The sequence below is a fragment of the Ovis aries genome, chromosome 8 (genome assembly GCF_016772045.2).
Source record: "Ovis aries strain OAR_USU_Benz2616 breed Rambouillet chromosome 8, ARS-UI_Ramb_v3.0, whole genome shotgun sequence".
Classification (NCBI taxonomy): domain Eukaryota; kingdom Metazoa; phylum Chordata; class Mammalia; order Artiodactyla; family Bovidae; genus Ovis; species Ovis aries.
Genome location: NC_056061.1, coordinates 72,859,979 through 72,886,945, shown reverse-complemented (window position 1 = coordinate 72,886,945; position 26,967 = coordinate 72,859,979). Strand labels below are relative to the sequence as shown.

General features: G+C 45.9%; 1 protein-coding gene and 1 long non-coding RNA gene across 7 annotated transcripts in view; one reads left to right on the top strand and one right to left on the bottom strand.

Annotated features, from left to right (window-relative positions):
• SASH1 (SAM and SH3 domain containing 1) overlaps positions 1-26,967 on the bottom strand; it is a 347,119-nt gene that overhangs the window by 75,011 nt on the left and 245,141 nt on the right. For all 6 annotated transcript variants that reach the window (XM_027972535.2, XM_060419800.1, XM_042253775.1 and 3 more), the window contains 2 exons: positions 2,585-2,625; positions 118-204 (listed from right to left, as the gene is read on the bottom strand). In XM_027972535.2, the coding sequence (XP_027828336.1) occupies positions 118-204; positions 2,585-2,625 (128 nt within the window). The remainder of the gene's footprint in view (positions 1-117; positions 205-2,584; positions 2,626-26,967) is intronic.
• Positions 3,847-9,495, top strand: LOC121820227 (uncharacterized). The gene is made up of 2 exons (XR_006060713.2): positions 3,847-4,749; positions 4,871-9,495. It is a non-coding gene; the product is annotated as an uncharacterized LOC121820227 (long non-coding RNA).

Below are 26,967 nucleotides of genomic sequence, written 5' to 3'. Positions count from 1 at the left end.
TTATGGGCACAAGCAATGACTTATTCTAACTTACAGCATCCATTTAGATTAGCAGCCCAAACGTCTTAACATTTTAGAGCTGAAAGGACCTACTGTCCGCCAGCTGTGTTACAGTACCTTTTGAAGTCTGTCTCATTATTCCTTTCTGATTCTTTCGGAAGTTCTGCCAGAAATACTTATTTTTCTTCTTCCAATCTCCCTTTCCTTTAAAAAAAGAAAAAAAAAGGCACAAGCAATAAATTCATTAATAACCAAAGTAACCTCTTCCTTACAATTCAAAGCTTGTCAGAATACTTTGATTTCACAAAAAAGACAGTTTTTCTCTTTCAGTTTTGTGAAAAGACTTAGAAATGCCTATAAAGTTGTTTAAAAGAAATGCAAATTTCCTAAGAGCAAGAAATGGTACAATGGAGTTAAGATGAGAAATAAAGAAACATCAAAAAAAAAAAGCAGCCAAAACACGCATACTTATACTCACTTTGATGTCTGTTTAACTACTGTGTCTAATTCTGCCTTGTCTTGTGGTATAGTTTTCCCCCTTTGGTCTCAGCCACAGTGATTTCAACTGAACCACAAATAGGATGCTTTAAAAAGTGAACTTTGTTTTGTTGTTATTTCTGTTGTTGATCTACCCTCGATTTTTTTTTTTTTTTTTTGTTATCCCAGCTTTGTGAAGAGAACAGAATGGTTGGTGTGTGCTGGGCACCCTGCTGAGTCGGGCTGGTTTCACAGGTCTGTGGGGCTGACCCACCCTTTTCCTCTTCGGTGTGGAATTGGTGTGGGTCTAGCTATGACATAGGTGGGGTGTGAGTCCCACCTCTCTGATACCCAGGTTACCTGGTGACCAACCTACAGCTCACCCAGGGCACCATGATGAGAAAAGCAAACTGCCACCCTGCTGTGACATCTCTCAACTCGACACGCACCCCCGCCCCCACACACACACACACCCCTCCTTCTTTCCCAGATGGTTCTACGTGACTTTGATGTGAAACACAAATTCACTGTCATGGCTAAACACTTTTCCTGTCTGGTCAGCCTGTGATACTGAGGAACACCTAATACCTTTTAAAAAGCAAGAGGAGAGGGGTCAAGTGAAGAAAAGGAAAGAACAGGGTGGCCCTTTATTCTTTAAAAATCCGACGAAGCAGTGGCAGCCCTATCTCTTCTCAGGGACAGGCACACCCGAAGCTGCGGCTTCGTCACCCGTTTGGGATCCGGTTGCTCCACGGCCACTGGAAACAGGGCCCCGTGGAGTGATGAGCTGTTGGCTCTCACAGTCTAGACTGGTGGTGCCAGGCAGTGTAGCACGAAGCAGACCCGTGGAAACCCCACGCCTGGGGCTCCCGTGCTAAGGGCATCATTTGTCAAAGCAGGATGCCCTTACTACATTCTGACAACCCCCGGGACCACAGGAGGGAAACCAGAGCCCGCTGGCCTGAGGCTGCCTCTGTTCTCAGCATCTGGAAGGCGCCTGCTGCCTTTGGGCTAAACACAACAGCAAGTATCAGCCATGAAAGGTGGCAGCAGAAACGGGATTAGTAATACCTCTCTCTCGGGCAATCTCGGAATAGGACTTTTTTCTTGTAAGCTATGCTTCCCTGATGGCTCAGCTGGTAAATAATTCGCCTGCAGTGCGGGAGACTTGAGTTTCCAGAGAAGGGAACAGCTACCTACTCCAGTATTCTGGTCTGGAGAATTCCATGGACTGTATAGCCCATGGGGTCATAAAGAGTTGGACACAGCTAGTCCATTTGGTGGATGAGAAAACCGAGGCTTAGAGAGACAAGCGACTTGCCCAAAGTCATAACTAGGCAGCTGGTAGAGTTGTGATTCAAATCCAAATCAAGGCCTGACTTCAGCACTTATGCTCCTAATTATGACTAGTTTGCCAGACTTTCTTGGAGCAAAACAGAATAAAATGTGACAAAATTCAGAAAAGTCGATTTTATAACCAAGGAAATAAACTATAGAACACCTAAATTGTGCATAATCTTTCATTCAAAAGTTCCAAATTGAAGGATTTACCCTAAAGACTGGAGAAGGAGATGGCAACCCACTCCAGTGTTCTTGCCTGGGAAATCCCATGGACAGAGGAGCCTGGTGGGCTACAGACCATGGGGTCGCAAAGAGTGGGACCTGACTGAACAACTGAGCACGCACCCTAAAGACATGATCATGGGTAGGCTCAAGGATTTTCAGGGGCAACAGCACGTCCCTGTGATCGAGAAAAAATTGCAAACAACTTACATGCCCAGCAAAGAAGAGACTGGCTGTCTGAATTATGGCACATTCAACATGACAGATTACTATGCAGACTTTAGAATTTTACTGTAAAAAGTACTCAATCATGTAGGGACATGCTCAGGATACATTCAGTTGTAGAATATGATCCAAATTATGCTTTTTAAAACCCACATAAACACAGAAAATAAGGGGAAATCTGTCAAAATCTTAACAATGTTTATTTCTGGATAGAAGGGTTCTTTGTAGGTTTTGTGTGTTCACATATTTATATGGTCTATAAAGCATCAAAAGGAAATAATTCATTAGCAATGGTTAAACCAAGAAAAGTGGTACTGACCTACAGAGCTGTCTTCCGAGTTTGACTTATGGAGAGGATTCCTACAAAAGAAAAACAAGTGTGATTATCAAGGAACCTTACCTTCATGTGAGACCTGAAGACCCTCCTAACTAGTGGGACCCAGCATCAATCAGTTTAGCGGAGCCAGGGAAATTTCTACAGAACATTAACCAACAGCTTTTCCCAGCCATCTGCTGCCTTTCTAGAAACATGCTAATGCGCCACTTGTCAACACTAATTAAAGATTCACTCCAGGGTACGACCTATATTAAATGAAGGGAATGGACTTGACTGGGTGATCATTCTACATGCTAAGTTATTTCCATTAAGAGGTCCTTCAGGGACTTCCTTGGTGGTCCAGTGGTTACGAATCCAATTGCAAGGGAGGGGACGCGGGTTCAATCCCTGGTCAGGGAACTAAGACCCCACATGCGACAGAGCAACTAGGCCCACACCTGAGCACCGCAACTACCGAGTCACAACAAAGATCCCCACCTGCCACAACTGAGACCTCACGAGTCAAATAAATAAATACATAAATACTTTTTTAAAAAAAGTCTTTCATATAAATGGGAAAGAGAAGAACAATGAGAACACAGACCCAGCAGATGGGTAGTAATGAGAAGACAGTCTCAGTATATGAGTAAGAAGTCAGCAGGGTGCAGAGGTTCAAGAACGACAAGCCACAGCAGACTGGAAGCCCCAGGTAGGGGGCGGCCAGGATGGAGCTCCTCTGTCCCTTGCTGCCATCTGGCAAGCTTGCTAACTGTCTCACTAGCTCTTCCAAAGTGCAAAGTGAAGGCAAATAACTCAATGTTTTTAAAAATGGGTCCAAGTTCATTAATACATGTCTGGGCATCCGATTTGGCCCATATCCTCCCCTCCCCAGGCTGCCAATGTGTGAACCTGAAATGCGAACTCAGCCCCAGACCAGGTGATTAAACCTTTCTCGAGAAAATACACAGACAGGTGCCAACTTAAAGAAAGAAGGCAGGAGAACTAACGAAAGTTCACACTGTTTGTTTCAAAAGGAGAAGAGCCGAGGTGGAGCAGCATCTTCCACCAGGTGGGTCCAGAGTGAGAGGTAAGCACAGTGTCCCTGAGTTTGCAGAGCAGGAAAGCCAGGAAGAAGGAACTTGCGTCAGAACACAAGCAGGGGAGCTCAGAGGATGTACAACAGAATCTCCACTGCACCTATATCCACCCAGGGTGGAGTGCGGAGGCGGCATCCGGTGAAACACTCTTTAGTGTGAGAAGGGCGGAGCTCCACGGAAACAGCCAGGAAGAGAAGAATTGTGTTGGCCCCAAAGTTCACCCGAGTTATTCCACAATATCTTACAGAAGAGCCTGAGTGAACTTTTTGCCCAATGCAGTAACCAGAAAAGAACCTATAGAACTGAAGTTGACCAGACAGGGGCTGGGGTCTTCCTCTCATGCAGAGCCACTTGTGATAAGGCAACTCTCTTTGGAATAACTGCATCAATGCTGGCTGACCGCTGGCCGACATTTGAGAATGGAAGCGCCTTCAGAGCCCAAGTCTGCAAGAAAAGTGTTTCTGACGAGCACAAAAGCCAGACTGACTCCTACTGTCCATGAGGGGACAGAGTTAAGAACAAAGAGCAGAAAACAGGGGAAAGGACTCGACTACTGAAGAGCTAGACCTGTAGCTGAGTTTCTCGCCCATATTACCAGGGCACGAGCACAAAAAGAGGTAAGGAAAATCTACCTTTCGACACATTTTGCCAGCTTTAGCTTCCAAAATACACTCTCTTCCTTTTGATCCACACAATAAGTGGAAATACCTAAACAAATATTTACGTGAAAGGCTTGCATGAAACAACCATCTCAAAGTTTCTTTCATTCAGTAAAATGACTCAGTGCTGATGCTACTCCTGTGAGTAAGGTACACGGACAATCGTGATGAAGCGGGGCTCACAATGGAGGGAGGGTGACGAACATGAATAAATACGGACAAAGAAGGAGAAGCAACAGCTGAAGGACGAGGGGGAAGGAGGGGAGAGGGCACGTGGTGGTGGAAGTGAGAGGGACAGGAAGGAGGAGGAAGTGGAGGAGAAGCAGCAGCCACACAGGCAAGCAAAGTGCACAGGGTCACAAAAGGAGAAGCAGGCAAATGCCAGCAGACAGCGGAGTGAAGCATTGGCTAAGTGAGTGGGGATCAAGGCAGGGAAATAGAATTGATGCTGAAGGTTTGAATTCTTAAACTTTGGTGTGTGTGTGTGTGTTGTTGTTGTTTTTTTTTTTTAATTTTATTCTGTTGCATTTTAGCTCAGTCTACCTTACAGCAACCGGCCATGGCCAACCAGCACCATCGGCAGGCTTTCTGTAGATGACCTCTGACGGCAAAGAAGTGGCACACTGAGTTTCAGACCCGCTCTCAGGACTAGGAAAGTCTTGACCTAATGGCTTAGTACCAAATATTTCAACTATCCCTAGCTCTTGATAAACTAGTTAACTATGTAATAAACTAAAAATATGTATATGTCTTTCACTTTTTCTGAAAGAAATGTTTTCATGGGAAAACGGTCTAAAGAAATAGTTTTTTCCAATCCTTTGCTGATTTAGAATAATACGCTTTATTGAGTTGTAAGGAATTTCACCCACTGTTTAATTCAACCCCAGTTTTGCAGGAAACCCTGGTCTCCAGAGGCACAAGGCTCCCTGACTGGTTAGAGGCCAGCAAGGAGCTGTACTGAGGCACTGTTAGCTTGGTTGTCTTTCCAAAATATACTCAAGTCTCCCTACCTGGATATAGTGCATATAAAGTTGTCTCAAAAATTCAAACGTTGATTTCTAATTTTTCAACCCATTTTTCCAAAATTCACATTACAGAAAAGTTATGTTCTCACTATTACATAGTTATCACAGAATAAGTCAATATTTCCCTCTCTAAAATGCTGACTTATAACTTCATTATTTTTACATACTTTCTTCAAATTACCATGCATTTCAAATATTTATCCTTGGATTTGCAATTTTGATCTATTTGTTACATAAGTGCTTCTCCTAAGCATCACTTGCATTTCCCTAAGAATGCCAGCAGATGGCACTGTAGTTTCTATATTCAACTTGCTTATTGTGGCCAGCGGGGATTTTGTTTTCAGAATTTCACCAGTTCACAATCTAGATACTGGCCAAAGATAGCAAGCCAGTGCTTTCATAAGCACGAGGCTTCCCAACTCATCAATTTGCAAAGGGGCAAAATACCATCATGTGAAGTTTAATTTGGATGCTGAGAATCGTCCCTGCAAACAGAAGCTGGCAGAGCAGCAGAGATGTAAAAACAAGGCCATCTCCTTTCTCCTCGAAACTGATTGGAAAATTCATCCAGCAGAAACAAAATTCAGTGAAGCCACCAAATTCCAGATTCGGATGGCAGCAGGTGGAAAGGGTCGTTTACTGATCTCCTGGTAGAAGAAATTAACACTCAGAAGTCAGTTCCAAAGAGACCGCCTTGTAAGACATCCTTCCAGCCAGACACTACAGATCTGAACGTGGCAGCCTGTTTCCACCCATCATGCTCACTGTCAACAGGGTAAAGGAGATGGGGACTTCCACAAAGATTCTGTTGACTGGGAAGCAATCCGACTGCACTTTGAGAATAAAGCATTTAATAATCATTGAATTTTGCTTTTAAAGTCTCCGAACTCAGGATCTTTTTTTTTTTCATCAATAACTGCTACTATTAGACCCCCAAACTGCTTAAGCATAAATATTTATCCTCAATACCCCTAACTACTCTAGTTCTCCCTGAAGCCCAAATTCACTGAAGAAAATTCATAAGGAATACATGAATTAGATTTTTTAAAAATCAACTTAAGGAACATCTCTAGAATTGAGTCAATTCTTTTCATTCTACTCTCCAATCATTACCAAATTCTTTGTTGAGTTGCTTTCTTCCTTTTTTTCACTCATTCATTTATTCACTGTTTCTTTCATTCAATAAATATTTATTAAGCTCTCATTCTGCATCTAGCATGCTCTGCAGTAAAAAGATCATAGCAGTAAACAATGGGTAAGATCCCTGTTCTCTTGGAGCGGGGATGGGGGAATGATCAAGAAGTGGGGATAATTCTAGAAAGGATGGACAGAGAAGGACTCTCTGAAGAGCTGACAGATGAGCACTCACCTAGATGATAAGCTGACATGACACTGGCTCCTCCAATGGGGAAGACTGACTGGGGAAAGGAGAGAGGAGGAGGTGAGAGGTCTCCTTTGCCCATGCTCAGTTTCAGATGCTTATTGAACACCACTGCAAAGGGGGATAGTTGGATATGTGAGTCTGAGTTCAGGGGACTCACTGAGGACCACAGATAAGCATTTAGAAGTCACCTGCATATTTAAAGCCAGGAGACCAACCAAACGCAGTGAAGAGATGCTGAAACAGAGCTCAGGAGTAATCCAATTTTTAGGGGTGAGGAAAAGAAGGGGAAGTGGGCAGTGGGACCTCAGGAGAGGGGTCAGTGAGGAAAAGGCAAGCCAGGAAAGCACACTTTCACCTTTTCTGGCTAGAAGAATAATACCAAAATCGACTTAACACAGCTTATACTGCTGCCTCAAATGCCAGACAGGGTAAATTCTACATTGCTCTATTTTTCCACTGAATCTATTGCCTCACAGCAGAGAAGACCAGAGAGAAAGAGGAAACTAACAAAGGTCAAAATGAAATTCTTTATATTTGTTTACAGAATTCCACCTTGCCTAAGGACACACAGCTGGTCAGAGACATAACTGGGTTTTGAAGCTGTGTATCTGAGTCCAAAGCTTCATCCAGTTCACTGAACATATTGCCTCTTATTTACATAAAGGAAATTCACATCACCTGATACACTGGCTTGCTTCTTGGGTAAATTCCTGGAAGACCCTCAGAAGGATTTATGAGGAGAGAGCATGCTTTCAATCCCAAATGTGAACATGGCTTATGGGTTTATTAGAACGAAGTATTTCAAAAACACTTATTCAGTTGTGTTACTACCACAGGGTCCTCCTGTCTGCTTCTGGAAGAAAATGAGGCCACATCATTGAGCTCAAACCCAGTTTTCTTCTGTCCATTTATATATAAATAGCCCAAGGTACCTCCAGGCAGAGACAGCTCTATCTCACTGTTACATACTTGGGCTGGCACACCAGAAAGGTAAAACAAACGCCCATGCATAAAGGGATTCCTAAAATAGATCGCAGGTCTGTGTTTTGATGCACTGCCCAGAAACTTCATTATAATCAAACAAAAAGGAAAGAAAAACAGTTCTATCATCATTCCTAAGAAAGGACCATGTGTTATATGTTACTGGAAAACCTATACTTAAGAGACTTTAAAGGCTCCTTTATCTTGAGTCTCCGGAAATACACTTTCCCATTAGTTTATTTCCGGCTGGATTTTGAATCAGGGCTTCTGCTGTGTCTGGGTCCTTGCCTGCTTTATCCCTTAGCCTGCCAAGACAGTCCCCAAGCCAGGAGCAATTTTCCTCAAGACCTAGAAAAAGAACTGAGGCATCTGTGCTATTGAGTTGTACCGTGCACAGGAGAGGGTAAAGAAAGTAAACGGGGTGAGGGCCTTTTTAGCAGTTAATATTTACTTTTGCTTTATTCTCTCTCTTTTTTTTGGGCCATGTGATGCAGCTTGCAAGATCTTAGTTTCCCTGGAATGTGAACCTGGGCCACAGCAGCAAAAGCATCAAGCAAGTCCTAACCACTGGACTGCCAGGGAATTCCCTTCTTTTGCTTTATATTTACCTTACTTAAACATAACAAACTTGGGACTTCTCTAGTGGCAAGGTGACTAAGACTCTGCTCTCCCAAGGCAGAGGGCCCAGGTTCAATCCTTGGTAAGGGAACAGGCACAACTAAATAAATAAATGTAACAAATTACTCATATTCATATTTTGTATATTTAGTGACAAATCAGTGTGCATGAAATAGGTAATTCTTTAGTTTGATATTTCAGGTATCAAAGATACTTTTTCATATAGGAGCATTTCTCTTCTATTTAACCGAAATAAAATGAAACAAAATTCATCTCATATTATCCACTGTCGGCCATGAAAATTTAAGGGTCACCCCTTTTCCTAACCATGGGGTGAGGACTAGGATGAGGCCTCAGACATGGAGGGTCCCCATTGCTGGGTGCTCACTCTTGAGGTTGGGCACAAATGCAAGAACCAAGTACCTCCTTAAATTCCGTACCCTCTGTAATCTCTTGCTTTTTCCTCAGTGGGGCCCTTCCCAGCCAATCACTGCTGTATTTCATACACATGATGGAAATTAGCTTGCAAACCCACAGGATGGGATGGAAGGTAACTCTGCAGCCAAGCGGCTGGCATCCTGTTAGAACTCCCTGAAGATTCAGGATCAGTGACAACGCCAGTGACATGTTGTCATCCTGGTGAACACTCTCCTTACGGGCTTCTCTTTCATGTCACAGTCTATTCCTGGCCTGTACTTTCTGGCTTTTTTGCTGAAAGGTCACCTTCCTAAGTGATCAAGGCAGGCGTATGAAGAACCAAGTCCAAGGCCGTGGCCGACACTGCACAGGCTCGGAGCTCACAGGCTCAGAAGTCAGGGACGCCCGTTAATAGCGCTGCCACAAACCTAGGCCAGGTGTTCCTTCTTCCCACGAAGTAAAGCAGCGTGATGCAAGACTGTACCTACTTTAGTGGGTTGTTAGGGGAATTACAGGAGGCAATGCATGTAAAGGGCTTAGGGTGGTGCCTGACCACAGGTGAGTTCTCAGTGCATATGACCACCCCCTGGAGCCACCCCAATCAGATGGATTCACTTGGTCTTTGCAGACTATTACCCATCCTCATCCCACCAAGCCCAGCCACTGCTCAGCCCCTACTCTAGACTCCAGCAGTTTCCGAATCACCAAAGTTCCTCTCTTTTTTATTTTTCTTACACTGGTGCAGTCGTTCAGTGGCTCAGTCATGTCCACCTCTTTGCGACATCATGAACTGCAGCACACCAGGCCTCCCTGTCCTCCACTATCTTACATTAACTTCCCTTTCTTACATAATAACTTCCCTCAAATAATTTGAATGGATGCAGTGATCCTTCTTCCCCTTTCAATCTCATTTTATACAAGCAATTCATGTTTTTCCTAGAATTAAAAGAAAAAACCATCTAACACAACACTGCAAGTCAACTATACTCCAATAAAGTTTTTTTTTTAAATAACATTTCTTTATTTGGCTGTGCTGTGCTGGGCCTAAGTTGCAGCATGCGGGATCTGTGATGGTCACTGAAGCATGTGGGATCTAGTTCCCTGACCAGGGGTCAAACCTGGGCCCCCTGCTTTGGGAGCAGAGTATCAGCCACTGGAGCACCAGAGAAGTCCCTCCAATAGAGTTTTTAAAATTTTTTTCATATTTTCCCCCTGAAAATTTAAAAAACCGACAACAACTGAACAACACAATTTATCCTTTTTTTAGCATACGTAATGTAATTAACATTATGTAATTAACCGTACAAATTTTAAGCAGTAACAACTGTACAAATTTAGTTCATTGTGTTCAGCACAATGCATAGTAAAACAATTCTATGTTGATTTTGAGTAGATTTCAGTATGGATGAATAGCAAATCATGGGAAGCACTTTGGACCCATCAATCATGTAATATTAACTCCTTCAAAGAAATGGCAGGGGTTCCAGGTTTATTAAGTGTGGATATTGTCTCAAAGCAAGAATATTACCTAATCTTTAATTTCAATTTGAAGAGGGTCTCTTACCATACAAATCAAATTCTCACACTTGGAAAGTGCTAGAAGAGTATTTTGAAAAGTTTGAAATTTTCAGCTATAGGTTTGGGCCCTTTCAACTTTTCCTTCTTTATGTTATCTTTGGTTTTGAAACTGCCACCAGAATCACTGTAGGTGAGCTTTTCCTTCCACACAAGATATCTCAAAAGGAGCATCTTACTCAGAAAAATTTCGAGAGGAAGACACAGCCAATCCAGGTGCAGAACTTGATGTCTAATCACAATCATTTCTATTATCCCTCAATCCGCTGCTAATTTTATTAGGTATGTGGAAGTTCTAGGTCTTTCCTGCTGCAAAGCAAGTGAGTTTTGTTTTAAACATTAACTGCCCTCACATAGTTAAAATGAACATAACGGCTTCTCTTCCACTTCTCAACTGCACTTTACAAAAGCAATTCATGTTTTTCTTAGAATGAAAAAAAAAAAAAAAACACTAATGATTGAACAAGATGTCAACATGGAGATGAATTGGGCAGCTCACTGGTCTCTAGTTGTGAATGATATTATCTCTAATGTCTCCCCTGAGACCACAACCCAGGAAGCCGCCCAGCACAATGGCTCACAAGGCAGGTTCTGGAGTCCGACCGCCTTGGACAGCTCTAGCGTTCACTAACTAGCAACCCTGGACCAGCCATTTAGTCCCACTAAATCCAAGTTTCAGAGTATGCAAAACAGACACACTAATATTATGGAACATACGGGCTTTCTAGAGGTTTCAGTGAACTGTGGCTTGCCCAGTATTGAGAACATGCTTGCACATGATAGGCAGCACTACCAAGAAGCCAGTGATCACGGGACTGTGCCCTCTTAAATTACGCAGCTACCCACACTCCCTGGGAGCACATGGAGTCCGGGTATCAGCACGGCCCTAGAAGACATAACTGGGATTTTACATCCTGGTGTTTCTGGGAAAGCTAGTGTTTTCACAGTGAAAAGAAATGACTCAGTTTTCACGTGTCTTTTGCCCTTTGCCCTCCCCCTTGTTCCTACAGGAAACATGGGCAGAATGCCCAAGCAGTTGTCATTTTACTATAAGGAAGAAAGTCACATACTAAGGATAGAGGAGTACAGAAAATAATTCCTCAGAATACCTACCTTTAGATTATTTGCCTTAGGGGAGGGGGAGGGGGAAATACACACACACACACACACACACACACACACACATATAAATATACCCCTGTTGGCCTCAACACTGCAGACTTGGTTGTTAAGAAGTAAAAATGACAAACTTCTAAAAAACATTGACGTGGGTTTACCAAGCACATTCATATACATTTCATTGGATTTCAAGCTCATACAGACCCTGAAAAGAACTAGCCCCACTATATAGATGGAGAGACTGAGGCCTGGCGCACTCATGGAAGTGACTTGTCCAATTGTATTAATAAGTCACAGAGCTGGGGCTTAACCTCAGCTCTTCTGACATCACATCCAATGCCAGATGCATAATACTGTGAGCCCAAAGCTAAAACGGTGTGCATTTTCTCTCATTACCCCTGGAGAAGGAAATGGCAACCCACTCCAGTACTCTTGCTTGGAGAATCCCATGGACGGAGGAGCTTGGTGGGCTACAGTCCACGGGGTCGCAAAGAGTTGGACACGACTGAGCGACTTCACTCACTCACTCACTCACTGGCACTGAAGATGCAATTTAAGTTAGTGGCTTGGCCACAAGAGAGTCTGCAGTCCCAGGTCAAGCTCTGACTTTTGATGTTTCCTCAACAGGCATACACATTAAGCTGTTCAAAAGGAAAAGGGGGGGCTTCCCTCATGGTCCAGAGGATAAGACTCCACACTCCTAATGGACAGGGCCCAGGTTTGATCCTGGTTAGGGAACTAAGATCTCATATACCACAACTAAGCCTGTGCACTGCAGCAAAGACCCAACATAGCCAAAATAAATAAAAAGATAAATTTTAAAAAAGATCTTGAACTTCGTCTTCACTCTCATTGTGGTATAACCAGTAAAAAGTAATGCTTTCCTTTTATGGCCTCAATGTGACATATTTTACACTTTATTTAAGTCTTTATACCTTCAGAATTACTAAATTATTGTCAAAACCAAAATAAAACAGGATTGTAGCACATTATTTTCACCACAAAAGCTAGTTTTTTTTTAAATAAAATAAGGAAAAGAACTATACATAGCTTTGCTTACATTTTTAATGGCTGCTATTTATTCTGTAAATTGGACACAATTATTCCTTCCTTTTGGTTATTTCCCCCTTTAAAATTTACTGCATATGTGTAATAAGTATGTGGTCCAAGAAAGGCTTTTCTGCAAGGAAATGTGGTTGAGTTTCGAGGCTGTCTGGATCAACAGGCATGCACCTGCCTGCTCCTGTGGAAGGACATTTGGTTATAACTATGCATGACACAGGCCCCCACTCAGGAGCAGGTGTGGAAATGGATTGCCACTCTGCCTGGTACGGGGTGCACACGGGGCAATTCATCCCAGCAGAGGCTGGCACGGTAAGGAAAACCGGCCTTTGATATTCTTATCAAATTGGCACGGACCAGCAGGGAAAGCCAGGCTACAAAGAGCTGGCCCCTACCAGCCAGGGCCTCAGGATGGGGAGAGGGAGTATGGGAGGAAAGGAGGCGGAAAAGAGGCTCCTTTGAATGATCTCCTCGGTCTGTTTCCATGGCGATGGCTCCGGAAGCGGGTCAGAACTTCCTCAGTAGAAACAAATAGCAGCTCCCATTCACCATCACTCAAACCACGCTGGCCACACTGGCCGCTGGGACATCAGGATCCAGAGAGGGACGCGGGGGCCGGGGCTGCCAGCCTTTCTTCTGTTGGCTGCTCTGAGGCGTGTCAGTGAAGCTGCCTCTGAAGGCTAAAGCTGAAGGAGCTGTGGGCATGCAGGGCCCTTTCTGGCCTCCTGATCATGTGCTGGATGCACAGGGACCAGCCATCCCCCGGACAGGGCTATGAGTGTTGCCTGCCTGCCCTACTTCTCCTGGCTGGCAGCCCAAAGGACCGGGTCCTCTCCACAGCGGCTGCCACCATAGCCTTTTTGATGTTGTTGTTTTTTTCACTTTTAATTCCTTCAGGGGTGTGTGTGTGTGTGTGTGTGTGTGACTCAACCGTGTGTGTGTGTGTGTGTGTGTGTGTGTCACTCAACCATGTCCGACTCTGTAATCCCCTGGATCATAGCTCGCCAGGCTCCTCTGTCCATGGGATTCTCCAGGCAAGAATACTGGAGTGAGTTGCCATTCCCTTCTCCAGAGGATCTTCCCCACCTAGGATCAAACCCGGGTCTCCCGCGTTGCAGATTCTTTACCATCTGAGCCACCAGGGAAGCAAAGCTGATGAGAAACTTTGGCTTGTTATAAATACTATGAAAATGGGAACTTAAGCTTTCCTGTCTTTCCAGATCTCACTTGTGTTAACTGAGGCATAACTGACATATAACCTTATATTGGTTTCAGATATACAACACAGTGATATGATATCTGTATATATGGGTCAGGAAGATCCATTTCCTTGGAAAAAGGAATGGGCCACTCACTCAAGTATTCTTGCCTGGAGAATTCCATGGATAGAGGAGCCTGGCGAGCTACAGTCCATGGGGTCAAAAAGGGTCGGTACACATTGTGAAGGCATCACCACAATAAGCCTAGTTAGCATTTGTCACCATTCAGATCTCATGTTTAAATCTCCTCATCTCTTCGTCACATCCTTGTACCTTCCACGTGCACAGCCACTAGGCAGCTGCAGACGCTTCCCCCGCTGTACTCTGTCATTCCGCTAGCTGGTCTGACTCTGCCCTTGGATTGCTTCACATCCTTCCTCCTTTTGATTCACAGCTTTATCTGAAGTGGCACACAAGCACCTGCCGGTGATGCACAAGCTCCAGAGAGCGCCGCCAGAGACCCCACGACCACAGCCGACCCCCACCAGCATCCTCTAAGCAGACCCCAAATACGCTGGTGACCGAGATGTGGAGAAGAAGCACGGAGCTTCCGCTGGACTGACGGGAAGCCGGTTTGGACAGAGATTCATAAACCCAAGCTGGCTGCCTGAGAACCCCTGGGAAACTTGTGACAGGCTCCATAGTTCCACATTTGGGGAATCCAATTCACTGGAGCTGGGCAAGGCCTGAGGGTCTGTCTTCAGCAAACTCCCCAGCTAGCTCTGACATGGGGATGTGCTTGGATCCCCCCAGGCTAACCCAGGAGAGAGTGGAATCTCCTCCTTCCATCCTCCAAAATGCGGAAAGCCATAATCCCGTGAGATTTTCAGAAAGGAATATGGAATACACTAAGATAAAACAAGTGGCCAGTAGGCTTCAGGGGTTACCCTTCTGCGAGGTTTTGTTTGGAGAAAGCTTTTAGACAAGGCTGAGGGCAGGGTCCAGCCGGACTCAGGGAGCTGCGGTGAACTTGTAGTCTGTCAGCTGAGCTCAGCTGGATCACGTTTCCCCAAAATCCCTTCACCGCACGGTACTGGGTCAGTGCAATGCTTCATGTGAGATGCAGAAAGCAGAAGCAGAAGCTGTTTTTTCTTTGGGCCTCAGGGCCAGTGCAGGGCAGGAGACCCTGAGCTGGGGCTAAAGCATGTGGCAGAGTGTCCCCTGGGTCACTGGGTAGCAGATGGGCCACAGGACTCGCATTCCTGCCCAGGGTCTCCGGTCCTGGCCTGTGGCTTGTCTCCCTCCCAAGAAGGATGCCAGCAGCTCCTCCTGCAGCTTCCTGATGCTGGAGGATGACTGGGTTTCAGCCCATCCTTGTAGGTGGCCATCTGTCCTCTGTCCCCAGTTGAGCTGACTTCAGGCCACAATACTGGACACAATACTGGAACCAGGCCCCGCAGACACAGTGAGTCCAAAATGCTAGAACAACGTGATTACAATGTCTGCTTCTCTCACAGACCCCCGACTGATGGAATTTATGAGGGTCTCAGCCCCACCCCGCCCTGCAGGGGTGGGCCGTCCCTCCTCCAGGCCCTATGTACTGTACCCACAGGGTATCACCTCACTGCGCCGTGTCTCCTTCAGGTTGTCAGAGGACAGCGACCTTCCCTAGCCTGTTCATCTTCCCAGGGCCGAGAATATGTGTCCAGACAGCAGAAACATGAAAAGCATTTATTCAGTTAAACGTCATTTGCCGCCTAGCCCATCGCTGGTCCTCCCCACATGCGTCTACCGTTACGAGCTGCCCGTGACGCTGGTGGATCAGCAGGTCTGGATTCCACCTCTGCCTCACTCAAAGTTCATAACCATGACGATGCCATGCCATCTAGTCTTTCTTGCTTCCTTAACTGCCAGCTACCAGTTACATTACAGTTCTGTTAAGAGGATTTACACACAAGTTGCATGCTTGCGTCCTCCCCTGCTCCTGCCAGGATGCGTGCCAAGTCACTTCAGTTGTATCCAACTCTTTGCCACCGTATAGACTGTGGCCTGCCAGGCTCCTCTGCCCATGGGGATTCTCCAGGCAAGGATACTGGAGTGGGTTGCCATGCCCTCCTCCAGGGGATCTTCCTGACCCAGGGATTGTACCCACGTCTCTTATGCCTCCTGCATTGGCAGGCGGGTTCTTTAGCCACCTGCCAGGATAGGAATGCTATTTATTTACTGGTAGCCCTCTCCTCTCCCACCCTCCTCCCTGCCCCAGTGTCCTGGTCACCTGTCCTGCAGGACAGACAATAACCAGCGGCCACTTCCACACAGTAAACACCTCCTGGCAATTGCTGGATGCAGCCCAGGCACGTGGCCTGAAGCTGGGCACGGTCGGCCAGAGGGTCGCTCACCAGACGGAGTTCAGGGCCATAGAGTTTTCGGAGGGGAACAGCTGAGGAGGAGAATTCTGACACAGCTGCTTTTGCTCCGAGCCCCTGTGTTCTGGAATGCTGAGCCCCTCAAATATGCTGCGCAATGGAGCACACACGTGTGCGGCACAGACCCACCCGCACAAACACATATTTCAGCACGTTGTGAGCACATGGGCTCTGTGAAAGCGGTGGCTGTCTCCCAGCCCTTCCCCTACCCTCCCATCTCTGGGGCGCTGAAAGGACAGGAGAGCTCAGGTAGGAGGGGCACAGGGTAAGTGGCTGTGGCCACCACAAGCTGTGTGTCCAACACCGTCTAATGTGATGGATGGTGGGAACCACAGGCACACTGTGTGCAGAGCGCCACCCTAACGCAGGGTGTGTGTGTGTGTGGCTGGCAGTGGGGGCGGGGGGAGACACAGCATGTACCTGGGGAAGGCATGGAACTGGGTATTTCGCACAACCACTCTCAGAAAGAGCTTTTATCCTGCACATTTTATCAATTTGGAACCTGAGGCTTGGAGAATTTAACTCCCAGAACTAGCAGAGCTTAAATTCATACCCTGTGTAATACCAAAGCTGATGTTAGCAACAGCAAACACAGAGTCCATGCAATGTTGGTGTGTACAGGGCAGGCTTTGCATTTGGTCAGAAAGGGAGAAATGGCCCAGGCTAGAAGGAATCCGGAGATCCTGACTCAAACTCACCACCATGTCCCTGGGAGCTGAAGCTGGAGGGCTGACTGTCACAGACAGACTGGGGGCCCAGGCCCTGGACAGTGCCCTTGCTCTCAGGCCCACAGCCTTGGCAGATAGATGCGTGCTTGCGAGCTAAGTTGCTTCAGTCGTGTCCAACTCTGCAACTCCATGGACTGTAGCCTGCCTGGCTCCTCTGTCCATGGGATTCTCCAGGCAAGAATACTGGAGTGCGTTGCCATGCCCTCCCCCAGGGGATCTTCCCAACCCAGGGATCGAACCAGTGTCCCAAGGCTCCTGCATTGCAGGTGGATTCTTTACCCCTGAGCCACCAAGGAAGCCTGGCAGCTGGCTACTAGTCAACTAATAAAAGCAAAAGAAAATGGACTACATATGCCTATGCCAGGCTCCTGGTGCAGCCTATTTATTGCGTTGACCAAAAAGTTTGTTCGGGTTTTTCCACTACATCTCATGGAAAAACAAGAAGGAACTTTTTGGCCAACCCAGTATTTTCTGAAACCTAAGCTTGCCGTCTGCCTATCTTCCCTGCCTGCTGGGCTCCAAGGGCCAGACACTAGGAGCCCAAGTCACCCCGGGTGCTGTTCTCACAGGGCACAAGTGCCTGCCGCCCTTTCCTGGGGGGACAGTGGGGACATGGTGAGACGCACCCCCCTGAACTGGGCAGAACCGACTGGTGAGCTATCCGGAAGGATGGGCCTCCACAGGTTTTCTCACTCCTCACACATACACATTCCCCACGGGAAAAAACTGGTATTCCCCTCCCCACCCCACAGCCCTGCCACAAACAGGATGTGGAAACAGGATGCATTAGTCTCAGCTCCAGGGAGCACCGCTTGACCTGGATTTCTTAACAAACTCCCCGGCCTCATCAGCAATTCTCACTGCCTCTGTCTGGCCTGGGCTATGGTTTTTCCAGTGGTCATGTATGAATGTGAAGACTGTGAAGAAGGCTGAGCACCGAAGAATTGATGCTTTTGAACTGTGGTGTTGGAAAAGACTCTTGAGAGTCCCTTGGACTGCAAGGAGATCCAACCAGTCCATTCTGAAGGAGATCAGCCCTGGAATTTCTTTGGAGGGAATGATGCTGAAGCTGAAACTCCAGTACTTTGGCCACCTCATGTGAAGAGTTGACTCATTGGAAAAGACTTGGATTAGGGGCAGGAGGAGAAGGGGACGACAGAGGATGACATGGCTGGATGGCATCACTGACTCGATGGACGTGAGTCTGAGTGAACTCCAGGAGTTGGTGATGGATAAGGGAGGCCTGGCGTGCTGGGATTCATGGGGTTGCAAAGAGTCGGACATGACTGAGCAACTGAACTGAACCGAACTGAACTGTCTGGTCTGAAGGAGGATTTAACAATCACCCTGCAGGTGGGTTTCTAGCATTCCCATTTACCAGCGAAAAACAGAGCCCTGGCCCACCACACAAGGGACCACAGCCCCTGTCCTCAGGGGAGTTCCACAAACAGATGATGCCTGAGCTCCCTCCTCAAGCCCCGTCCCTGGGAACCAGCTAATTGAGCAAGAGGGAGGAGGTTCCACTTAGAAAAGAAACCTTCTGACATTTCTTACACATTTCAAGGAAGTTGGACACAAAGTTGTTGAGAATTGGAATCACAGTATTTTTCCTATAAGCTGTAGCGCACACATTTTCTTTCCATTGTGTGCTTTCCTTCTGTTTATACGGAATATCCCAAATGGGCAATTCTATACAGACATAAAGTAGATTAGAGGACTTGGGGTCATCAGAAGACAGAGCAGTGATTGCTGAAGGACACGGGGTTTCTTTCTGGGAAACTGAAATGTTCTATACTGACAAGGTGATGGTAACACGTACCTGTGGATATAGTAAACACCTGTGGACTGTAAACTTTAAAAAGGTGACCAGCATGGTCTGTGCACTGCATTTCAACGAAGCTGATTAAAAAAAGAAAACAGATGACCCCACAAAAACCTGTAATACAAATGTTCAAAGTGGCATCATTCATAATAACTGAAAAGTCAAAACACCCTTAAGTGTCCATCAGTTGGTGAATGGATAAGCAGAATGTGGCATATACAGACAACAAAAAGGAAGGAATGCAGCAAAGCTTTGAAAACATTATGCTCAGTGAAATAAGCCAGTCACTTAAACCATGTATGACCCCATTTCCATGAAATGTCAGTAACAGGCAAATCTACAGAGACAGAAAGCTGATTAGTGGCTGTTCAGGGGAGAGGAAGATGGGAGAATTCAGTGCAGACAGCTGAGAGACAAAGGATTTCTTTTTGAATTGACAAAAATACTCCAAAACTGATTGTGGTGATGGCTGCAAAACTCTATACACCCTAAAACCCACTGAACTTTACACCTTTTAACAGGTGAGTTGTGCGGTATGTGAACTATATCTCAAAGCTGTTACTAAGAATAAAATAAACACACTTTCTCAACAAAATTGCAGGTTTAAGAAGTTTTAAGGATTTTTAAAGTTACTATAATATTTTGTTTGTTTCTCCGTATCATGCCTTTATTGGAGATGCTACGTGATCTGTTATTTCTATTGAACAGAGGAGGGAAAATCTGAGATGACTTGAACAAGACTGCAGAATGGAATTGAGTGGGGAGGGAAGGGGCAGCTTTTACAGAGAGATCTGGGGACTTGTGGAAACTACTGTTCTCTTTGTCACAAGTTTTTTAAAATGCTTTTAACAGGCGTCTTCTTCTGGCTAATATTCACAAATAAAAAGCACTTACTTCATATTACACTGCTAACATTTTAGGGAGATGCTGGAATATGCTAGCTAACAGATGAGACTAAAGTAGGTCTTCTGTAATCAAAGTCCTGGAAATAATCCACTTTTAGTTTTATTTCAAAGTATTGGGGGTGAATGAATTTAACGCACTTATATAATGAGCACCTGTTCTATGTAAACCACTGTTCTGGATGTTACAGAAATTCCAAAGAAAGGAAGAGAGTGAGCTCATGGCCTCAAGGAGTCCATGATCATGCTAGGCTGGGTGGGAGCAGAAAAGTCCACAAGCGGTTAGGGGTTTTCCTGATGGCTCAGTGGTAAAGAATCAGCCTGCAATGCAAGAGAGGCATGAGAAGCAGGTTCAATCCCTGGGTCGGGAAGATCCCCTGGAGGAGGACATGGCAACCCACTCCAGTATTCTTGCCTGGGAAGTCCCAAGGACAGAGGAGCCTGGTGGGCTACAGTTCATAGGGTTCCAAAGAATCAGACATGACTGAGCAACTGAGCATGAACAAGGGGCTAGAGCCAGGGGCGAGGGTATGAACTTGGGTCAGACAGAACAGACACTGATAACAGACAAGATTGTTGGGCCCTTATTAGATTCTTAATAGCTTACTAAAGCTTCCCTGGTAGCTCAGCTAGTAAAGAATCCACCTGCGATGCAGGAGACCACAGTTCGATTCCTGGGGTGGGAAGATCTGTTGGAGAAGAGATAGGCTACCCACTTCAGTATTCTTGGGCAAAGAATCTGCCTGCAATGCGGGAGGACCTGGGTTTGATCACTAGGTTGGGAAGATACCCTGGAGAAGGGAAAGGCTACCCACTCCAGTATTCTGGCCTGGAGAATTCCAGGGACTGTACAGTCCATGGGGTCACAAATAGACACAAAGGAGTGACTTTCACTTTCACTTTCTATATCATACTGAAGGAAGTCCTTTATAAAGTGATTATCCTCACTTTATAGTCATGAAATCTGTCGATAAAAAGACTAATTAACTAGCCAGGAGTTGTAGAGCTAGAAGAAAGAGCCCGGATTTCAACCCAGAGAACTGGTAACCCCAAGGCTATAATGGTACTTCAACTGGATTGGGATTTTTGTTTCTTGCTCTGGGACCTTAGACTAAGTAATTCCCCTCAAAAGTAGCACATACCTCGGTGAGTTCATGAAAAATTAAATGATCAAAGCACAATAAAAGCGACTAGCATCAGTGTCCAATACGCAGAAATAACCCAAGGTTATTACACTGCTGTAGTGTTAACAACAATGATGCTGCTGCTGCATGTGACGGTATATGAAGAGACATCAAATGTTCCTGGATTCCAAGTGGTAGAAAGAATACAGCCAGCAAGGGGACTGAGAAAGCATTCAAGCAGAAGCGATCCTTAAAACAGGACTTAAAAGAAGGAAATGCTTTCCGGTCAGGAACACCAGACAACTCAGGAGGGATTGGAAACAAGCTCCAAGGCCTGGAGCTAGGCCATGTGGCTGGCAGACGGGAAGATGAAGCAATAAAGATGGGCTGGGTCTCTATTAGGGGGTGCTGATCAGCAAGGTGAAAACCTGAAGAGATCCTGAGGTCCCTTCAGGATCTCAGCGTCCTCTCGGTGTGCTGGGACCTAATCATATTTCAGGGAGTAATTTCCTGAATTACTCTTTTCTAGTTCACCAGAAGAGTGTTAGGGTCTTCCTTGAAATAGTGAAGATGAAAAAGAGGGACATGGGTCACGTTACAGAGGTAGCAAGCAACAAGATTTGGCAGAGGTCTTAGAATCAGGAATGAAATGCAGAAGTAATAATGTAAAGCTCTGTAAAGTGCAGAAAGTAGTCCCTGGGAAAAAGGGGGAACATACGGTCAGAGAACAGGTATTCACAGAGAGAAGGAAGAAGGATAAAGGAGGAGCAGTTCTACCATAAAAATGTGCAGCTTGGGGTGACTGGAATGGCAATGAGTAGACAACCGGCAAGAGGCTGAAACAGGCACGTCACCAGCTTGGGGGAAGGGTCAGAGGGCGCAGTATAGATCCCACACAGCTGCCCAGAGACAGTAGTTCGAAGCCACGGGTGGGTATAAGTATCTTGGGAGAGCTTGCAGGCTGGATAAAAGCTCCAGCAGGATAGCCAGAGTAAGGGGTGGGAGGAACGCAGGGAGTTGCCAAGAGTGGGTATAAAGTGAGGGGGAGAAACTGGAAACCACAATATCACATACACACACACACTAAGGCTGGAGAAAGCAATGTGACCAAGAGAAAATGTGAGCCAAATGCAGCAAGCATCTAAGGGCGGGGTGGGGCATTGGACCTTGGGAAGAGCATCTCAGCAGGGAAGGAAGAGAGGAATTCAGCTTTGGGGGAAAAGTTCAGCACTAAGTGGGGGAGAGAAATGGAATTATGGGAGGATGGCAAGATTCTCACAGGGTGGAAAGGAAGTAAGCATTTTTATGAGTGTGTGCTCACTCTCCCACTCACTCATTTATCCAAAGTCTTTTATGTAAAAGATCCTGGGCTCCCACCTGTGTGTGGGAGGTGACTACACACACACACACACACACACACACACACACACACACACACACACACACACACACACACACGAGCCCATAACTGCTGTCCACTGCTCCCTCGGTGTGGGAGGTGACTACACACACACACACACGAGCCCGTAACTGCTGTCCACTGCTCCCAGAGCAGGAGTGCTCAGGGGTGACGGAGCCCAGTAGCAGGATGCTCTATCTCCACTCTGCAGATTAGGGAGGACCTCCAGAAGAGGCAGGACCAGCACTGAGGTGTTAAGGGTGAATGAAGCCTGCACAGGTAAGGGGGGCTGGGGAGGATGGTGAGCATGAGAGACAGGACACCCCATCAGGAGGAGGAGGAGGAAGCTCAGTGTCCACGGGAGAATGTGGCTCATCTGGGAGACCGTAGGAACTTAACCAGCCTGAAGAGCAGATCAAGGGAAGAGACGGCCAGGCAGGCAGAGGGCGGGTTAGGAGGGGTGCAGAAGAAGAGGCAGGCAAGACCAGGAAAGCAGGCAATCAGGTGAGTGAGTAGGCAGGAGGTGAGACAGAGCAAGGGGGACCAAGGGTGTCTTCCCTGGAGTCAAGAGGCAAAAGGAGGGAAAGACAGAGATTTTTGAGTGGGTGGGGGCTGCAGGAAAGAAAGCTGACACCTTCAAGAGTTACCAGCTTGCCAGATCAAACAGATGAAACAATTTGGAGAGTGACGCAAAGTTCAAATGGAACAAATGCTTGCATAGAACATTTATAAACTCGATTGTATGCATTTTATCCGACTACAGAACACTGCTCCCACTGTATTTATCTTCCTCTTCCATCACACTGCTATATATTTTTAGACTTTTTCACCATAAAATAGTTGAAGTGTAATCACAGGTAATGAAAGAAAGGGAAACTAAATCAGCGAATTTTCAACTCTAGTGAAAGACTTAGGAGAAAAGAACTTATAAATATTGGCGAAGGTGAAGTGTTGAGATTTATTTTGGCCCTTGCTGTCTCTATAGATAAATTTAAGAGACCCAGTATATATAAGAAAAAAACTTGCTCCTACTTCCAAGGGAACATCAGAAGTGGAAGTTTTAACTGCTGTTATTTACAGAATGCTAATGAACTCATTTACTTCTCACCTCTCTATTTGCATAAGCAATACAACAAGCACTTTAGAATTAGACCTTCAAGGTTAGGAGCATGAATTTTTAAGTGGGATTCAATCTGGGCTCTGTCACCTGTTAGTTGTGTAAACATGGGCAACTTATCAACCCCTCTGTGCCTCAGTTTCTGCATTTGTCAATGGGAAAACAACACCGAGACACTGGATTGTGTTCACGGCTGATGCTCAGAGAACAGCTGCTGTGGGAAGAAATGAGTAGGGTCAAGTGGAGGGTATTGGACAGGGTTTCTAGAAAAGCTTTGTAAATGATGTGCCCATGGCTTTTTTACCTTTGTGAGATGTCAGGGGAGTTTGTCATTTCCTTGGTTCTGTGCTGCCACAGCAAAAATTTGAAGTGACGGACAGACCAGTGTTACAGCTCAGTGTTACAGCTCAGTTTAATTTGGCAAGCAAAGGAAAATACATCCTCGAGGCATGAGGGCAGGCTGACCCAAAAGACACCAACAGAAGCCCGTGGCTCAATTTTGGCTCCTCTTTTTATATGTTTTTTCTTCTCCCCTTGAGCCTGTGCTGTGAAAATTGGGCTAGTCAGGAGGGCTGTTTGCTTCACCTGGGGTTCTTATTCGGGTCCTCAGACCTTCCTTTGTTCTACTTTTGCAGGCTTTTTCCTTTCTTTGTCTTTTAGCCACCACTATTTTGGACTCCATTTTCCTATTCTAAGTACCTAACACCTTTTACCTTCTTCCCTTTATCCTGCTTCTCCTTCCCTCCTGGAAGAGGCAGCAGCATTTTAAAACTGGAGGAAGGAAGGAAGGGAGCAAGGAGGAAGGGACGAGGGAGGGCGGGAGAGAGGGAGGGAAAAGGCAAGGAAGGCGGGAAAGGACAGTCTGAGTTCCCGAAGGCTTGCTTGAGCTGCAGTGCCAGTCTCAGACCTGCCCATGAGCATGAACGTATCTAGTGAAACTTCCCTTAGTTAACAATACTACTTGTCAGGTTTTCTGTTATTCTAACTAAACTCTGTTGGCACAACCTAAAAGTTGCAAGTTAAGTTCAATTTGAAGATCTTACTGAAGACTATAGCTCAGGGGACAGCTGCTCAGAGAGCTCTGAAAGGACTGATCCTAGGAGACCAGGGAGGAGTCAGGATAAACAGGGATTTTTCTTTCCCCCCAGAGGGGGAAAACATCAAAAGACTGAACATCAAAAGATTACCACTAATCACCAGGAAAAAAAACACCCCACCAAAATCCATATATTTTAAGTTAATTGTTTTGGTGACTTTCAACAAATTGTGGAAAATTCTTAAGGAGATGGGAATACCAGACCACCTGACCTGACTCCTGAGAAATCTGTATGCAGGTCAAGAAGCAATAATTACAACTGGACATGGAACAACAGACTGGTTCCAAATCGGGAAAGGAGTATGTCAAGGCTGTGTATTGTCATGCTGCTTATTCAACTTATATGCAGAGTACACAGTGAGAAATGCAGGGCTGGATGAAGCATAAGTTGGAATCAAGATCGCCGGGAGAAATATCAAGAACCTCAGATATGCAGATGACACTACCCTTATGGCAGAAAGTGAAGAACTAAAGAGCTTGATGAAAGTAAAAGTGGAGAGTGAAAAAGCTGGCTTAAAACTCAACATTCAGAAAACGAAGATCATGGCATCTGGTCCCGTCACTTCATGGGAAATAGATGGGGAAACAATGGAAACAGTGAGAGACTTTATTTTGGGGTGCTCCAAAATCACTGTAGACGGTGACTGCAGCCATGAAATTAAAAGACACTTGCTCCTTGGAAGAAAAGTTATGACCAACCTAAACAGCATATTAAAAAGCAAGAGTCACTACTTTGCTAACAAAGGTCTGTCTAGTTAAAGCTAGGGTTTTTCCAGTAGTCATGTATGGATGTGAGAGTTAGACTATCAAGAAAGCCGGGCGCCAAAGAATTGATGCCTTTGAACTATGGTGTTGGAGAAGACTCGAGAATCCCTTGGACTGCAAAGAGATCAAACCAGTCCATCCTAAAGGAAATCAGTCCTGAATATTCATTGGAAGGCCTGATGCTAAGGCTGAAACTCCAACACTTTGGCCACCTGATGTGATGAACTGACTCAATGGAAAAGACCCTGAGGCTGGGAAAGATTGAAGGCAGGAGGAGAAGGGGATGACAGAGAATGAGATGGTTGGATGGCATCACCAACTCGATGGACATGAGTTTGAGCAAGCTCCAGGAGTTGGTGATGGACAGGCAGGCCTGGCATGCTGCAGTCCATGGGGTCGCAGAGTGGGACATGACTGGGTAACTGAACTAAATGAACTGATGTATGGGAAGATGCAGGAATCTGTGCTGTTTGAAACTATTCCTTAGGTATGCATCTTAACAGGGCCAGGATCCAAAGCACAGAATGCCCCCAGTTTTTTTCTCCATATAAATGTCCCTGGGGTTGGGGCTGGGGGCTCTGCAGTGGCTGATGGCTCCACCTTTACAGAACTGTTGTGGAGGGAAACATTCCTTGCCTGCACCCATTCCATATAGATATAGTTATAAAAGATATTTTCCAACAAAAATTATTTCTCTCAGTTATTCTTGAGAATAACTGGTGAGTAACAAGAAACTTTAATAAGCATTCACCTTTTCAACCAGTCAACACAAAGCCAAGATTGGTGTAGTAAAATGGATAGTCTCATCAATAGGCCATGTAAATAGATATAAATAGAAGAGCTCCGTCAGCCTTCTTTAGTATATTTTCAGTGAAAGCATATGGAGGGCCTACAAACTGTAAGAAAAAAAAGGATGAATGGGGACTTTGTCAGACTAGGGAGGGAGGGAGGGAGGGTGGGTGGCAGCTGGCAGGTCCATATTCCATCCCCCCACCTCTCTCTCTCTATCCATGCATCCATCCACCCTTTCACCAGGCAGGTCCTGCATATCTCAGATGGTAAAGAATCTGCCTGCAATGCAGGAGACCCAGGTTCAGTCCCTGGGTTGGGAAGATACCCTGGAGAAAGGAATGGTTACCCATTCCAGTATTCTTGCCTGGAGAGTTCTGTGGACAGAGGATCCTGGGGGCTACAGTCCATGGGATCGGACAGGACTGAGGGACACTACATATCTGGAGACCACAGTCCAAGGAACCTGACTTGTCAGGGTGCTCAGGTGCTGTCCTGCCAGATATATCAGAATTCTCACTGCTGGTCTACCCAAATAATCCACTTCCTGGGTCTTTTCCGGCCAGAGCTATAGTATTGCAACTTGAAAACTTGAAATGCTGTTGAATGCAAAATACCACTGAGAGAGGTAATGATTTGCATTACAGGTAACACCTGATACCTTCCTAAAAACAAGTTTTCACTGGGGGAGAAGGAAGGGCAGGGGTGCTGAGGCTCCTAAGACTACTGTGTGGGGAGGAGACAGTGCCTCCGGAAGGCAGGAGCCCCCAGGGCCCACATCTCAGCTCCCGCATTTCCTGCTGTCACCCGTGCCTCCGCTCCTAAGGTTGTGCTGCTGTTGATCTGTCCACTTGTGTTTACTGAGTTCTCTTGGAAACCTTCTGCCAATTAAACGGCACTGCTGACTCAGAAGGGTATTATGGTTGGCAGACACTCTGTAGTCACTAACCAGATACAACCAACTGGTTTGCCAGGTCATCCTCCAGGGCCTGCAAAGTTACCATCAAGCATCTTCATTTGCAGAATAGCAGGATTTTGCATTCCAAAGTATTTGCAAGCACACAGAAGTGCAAAGAAGAGAG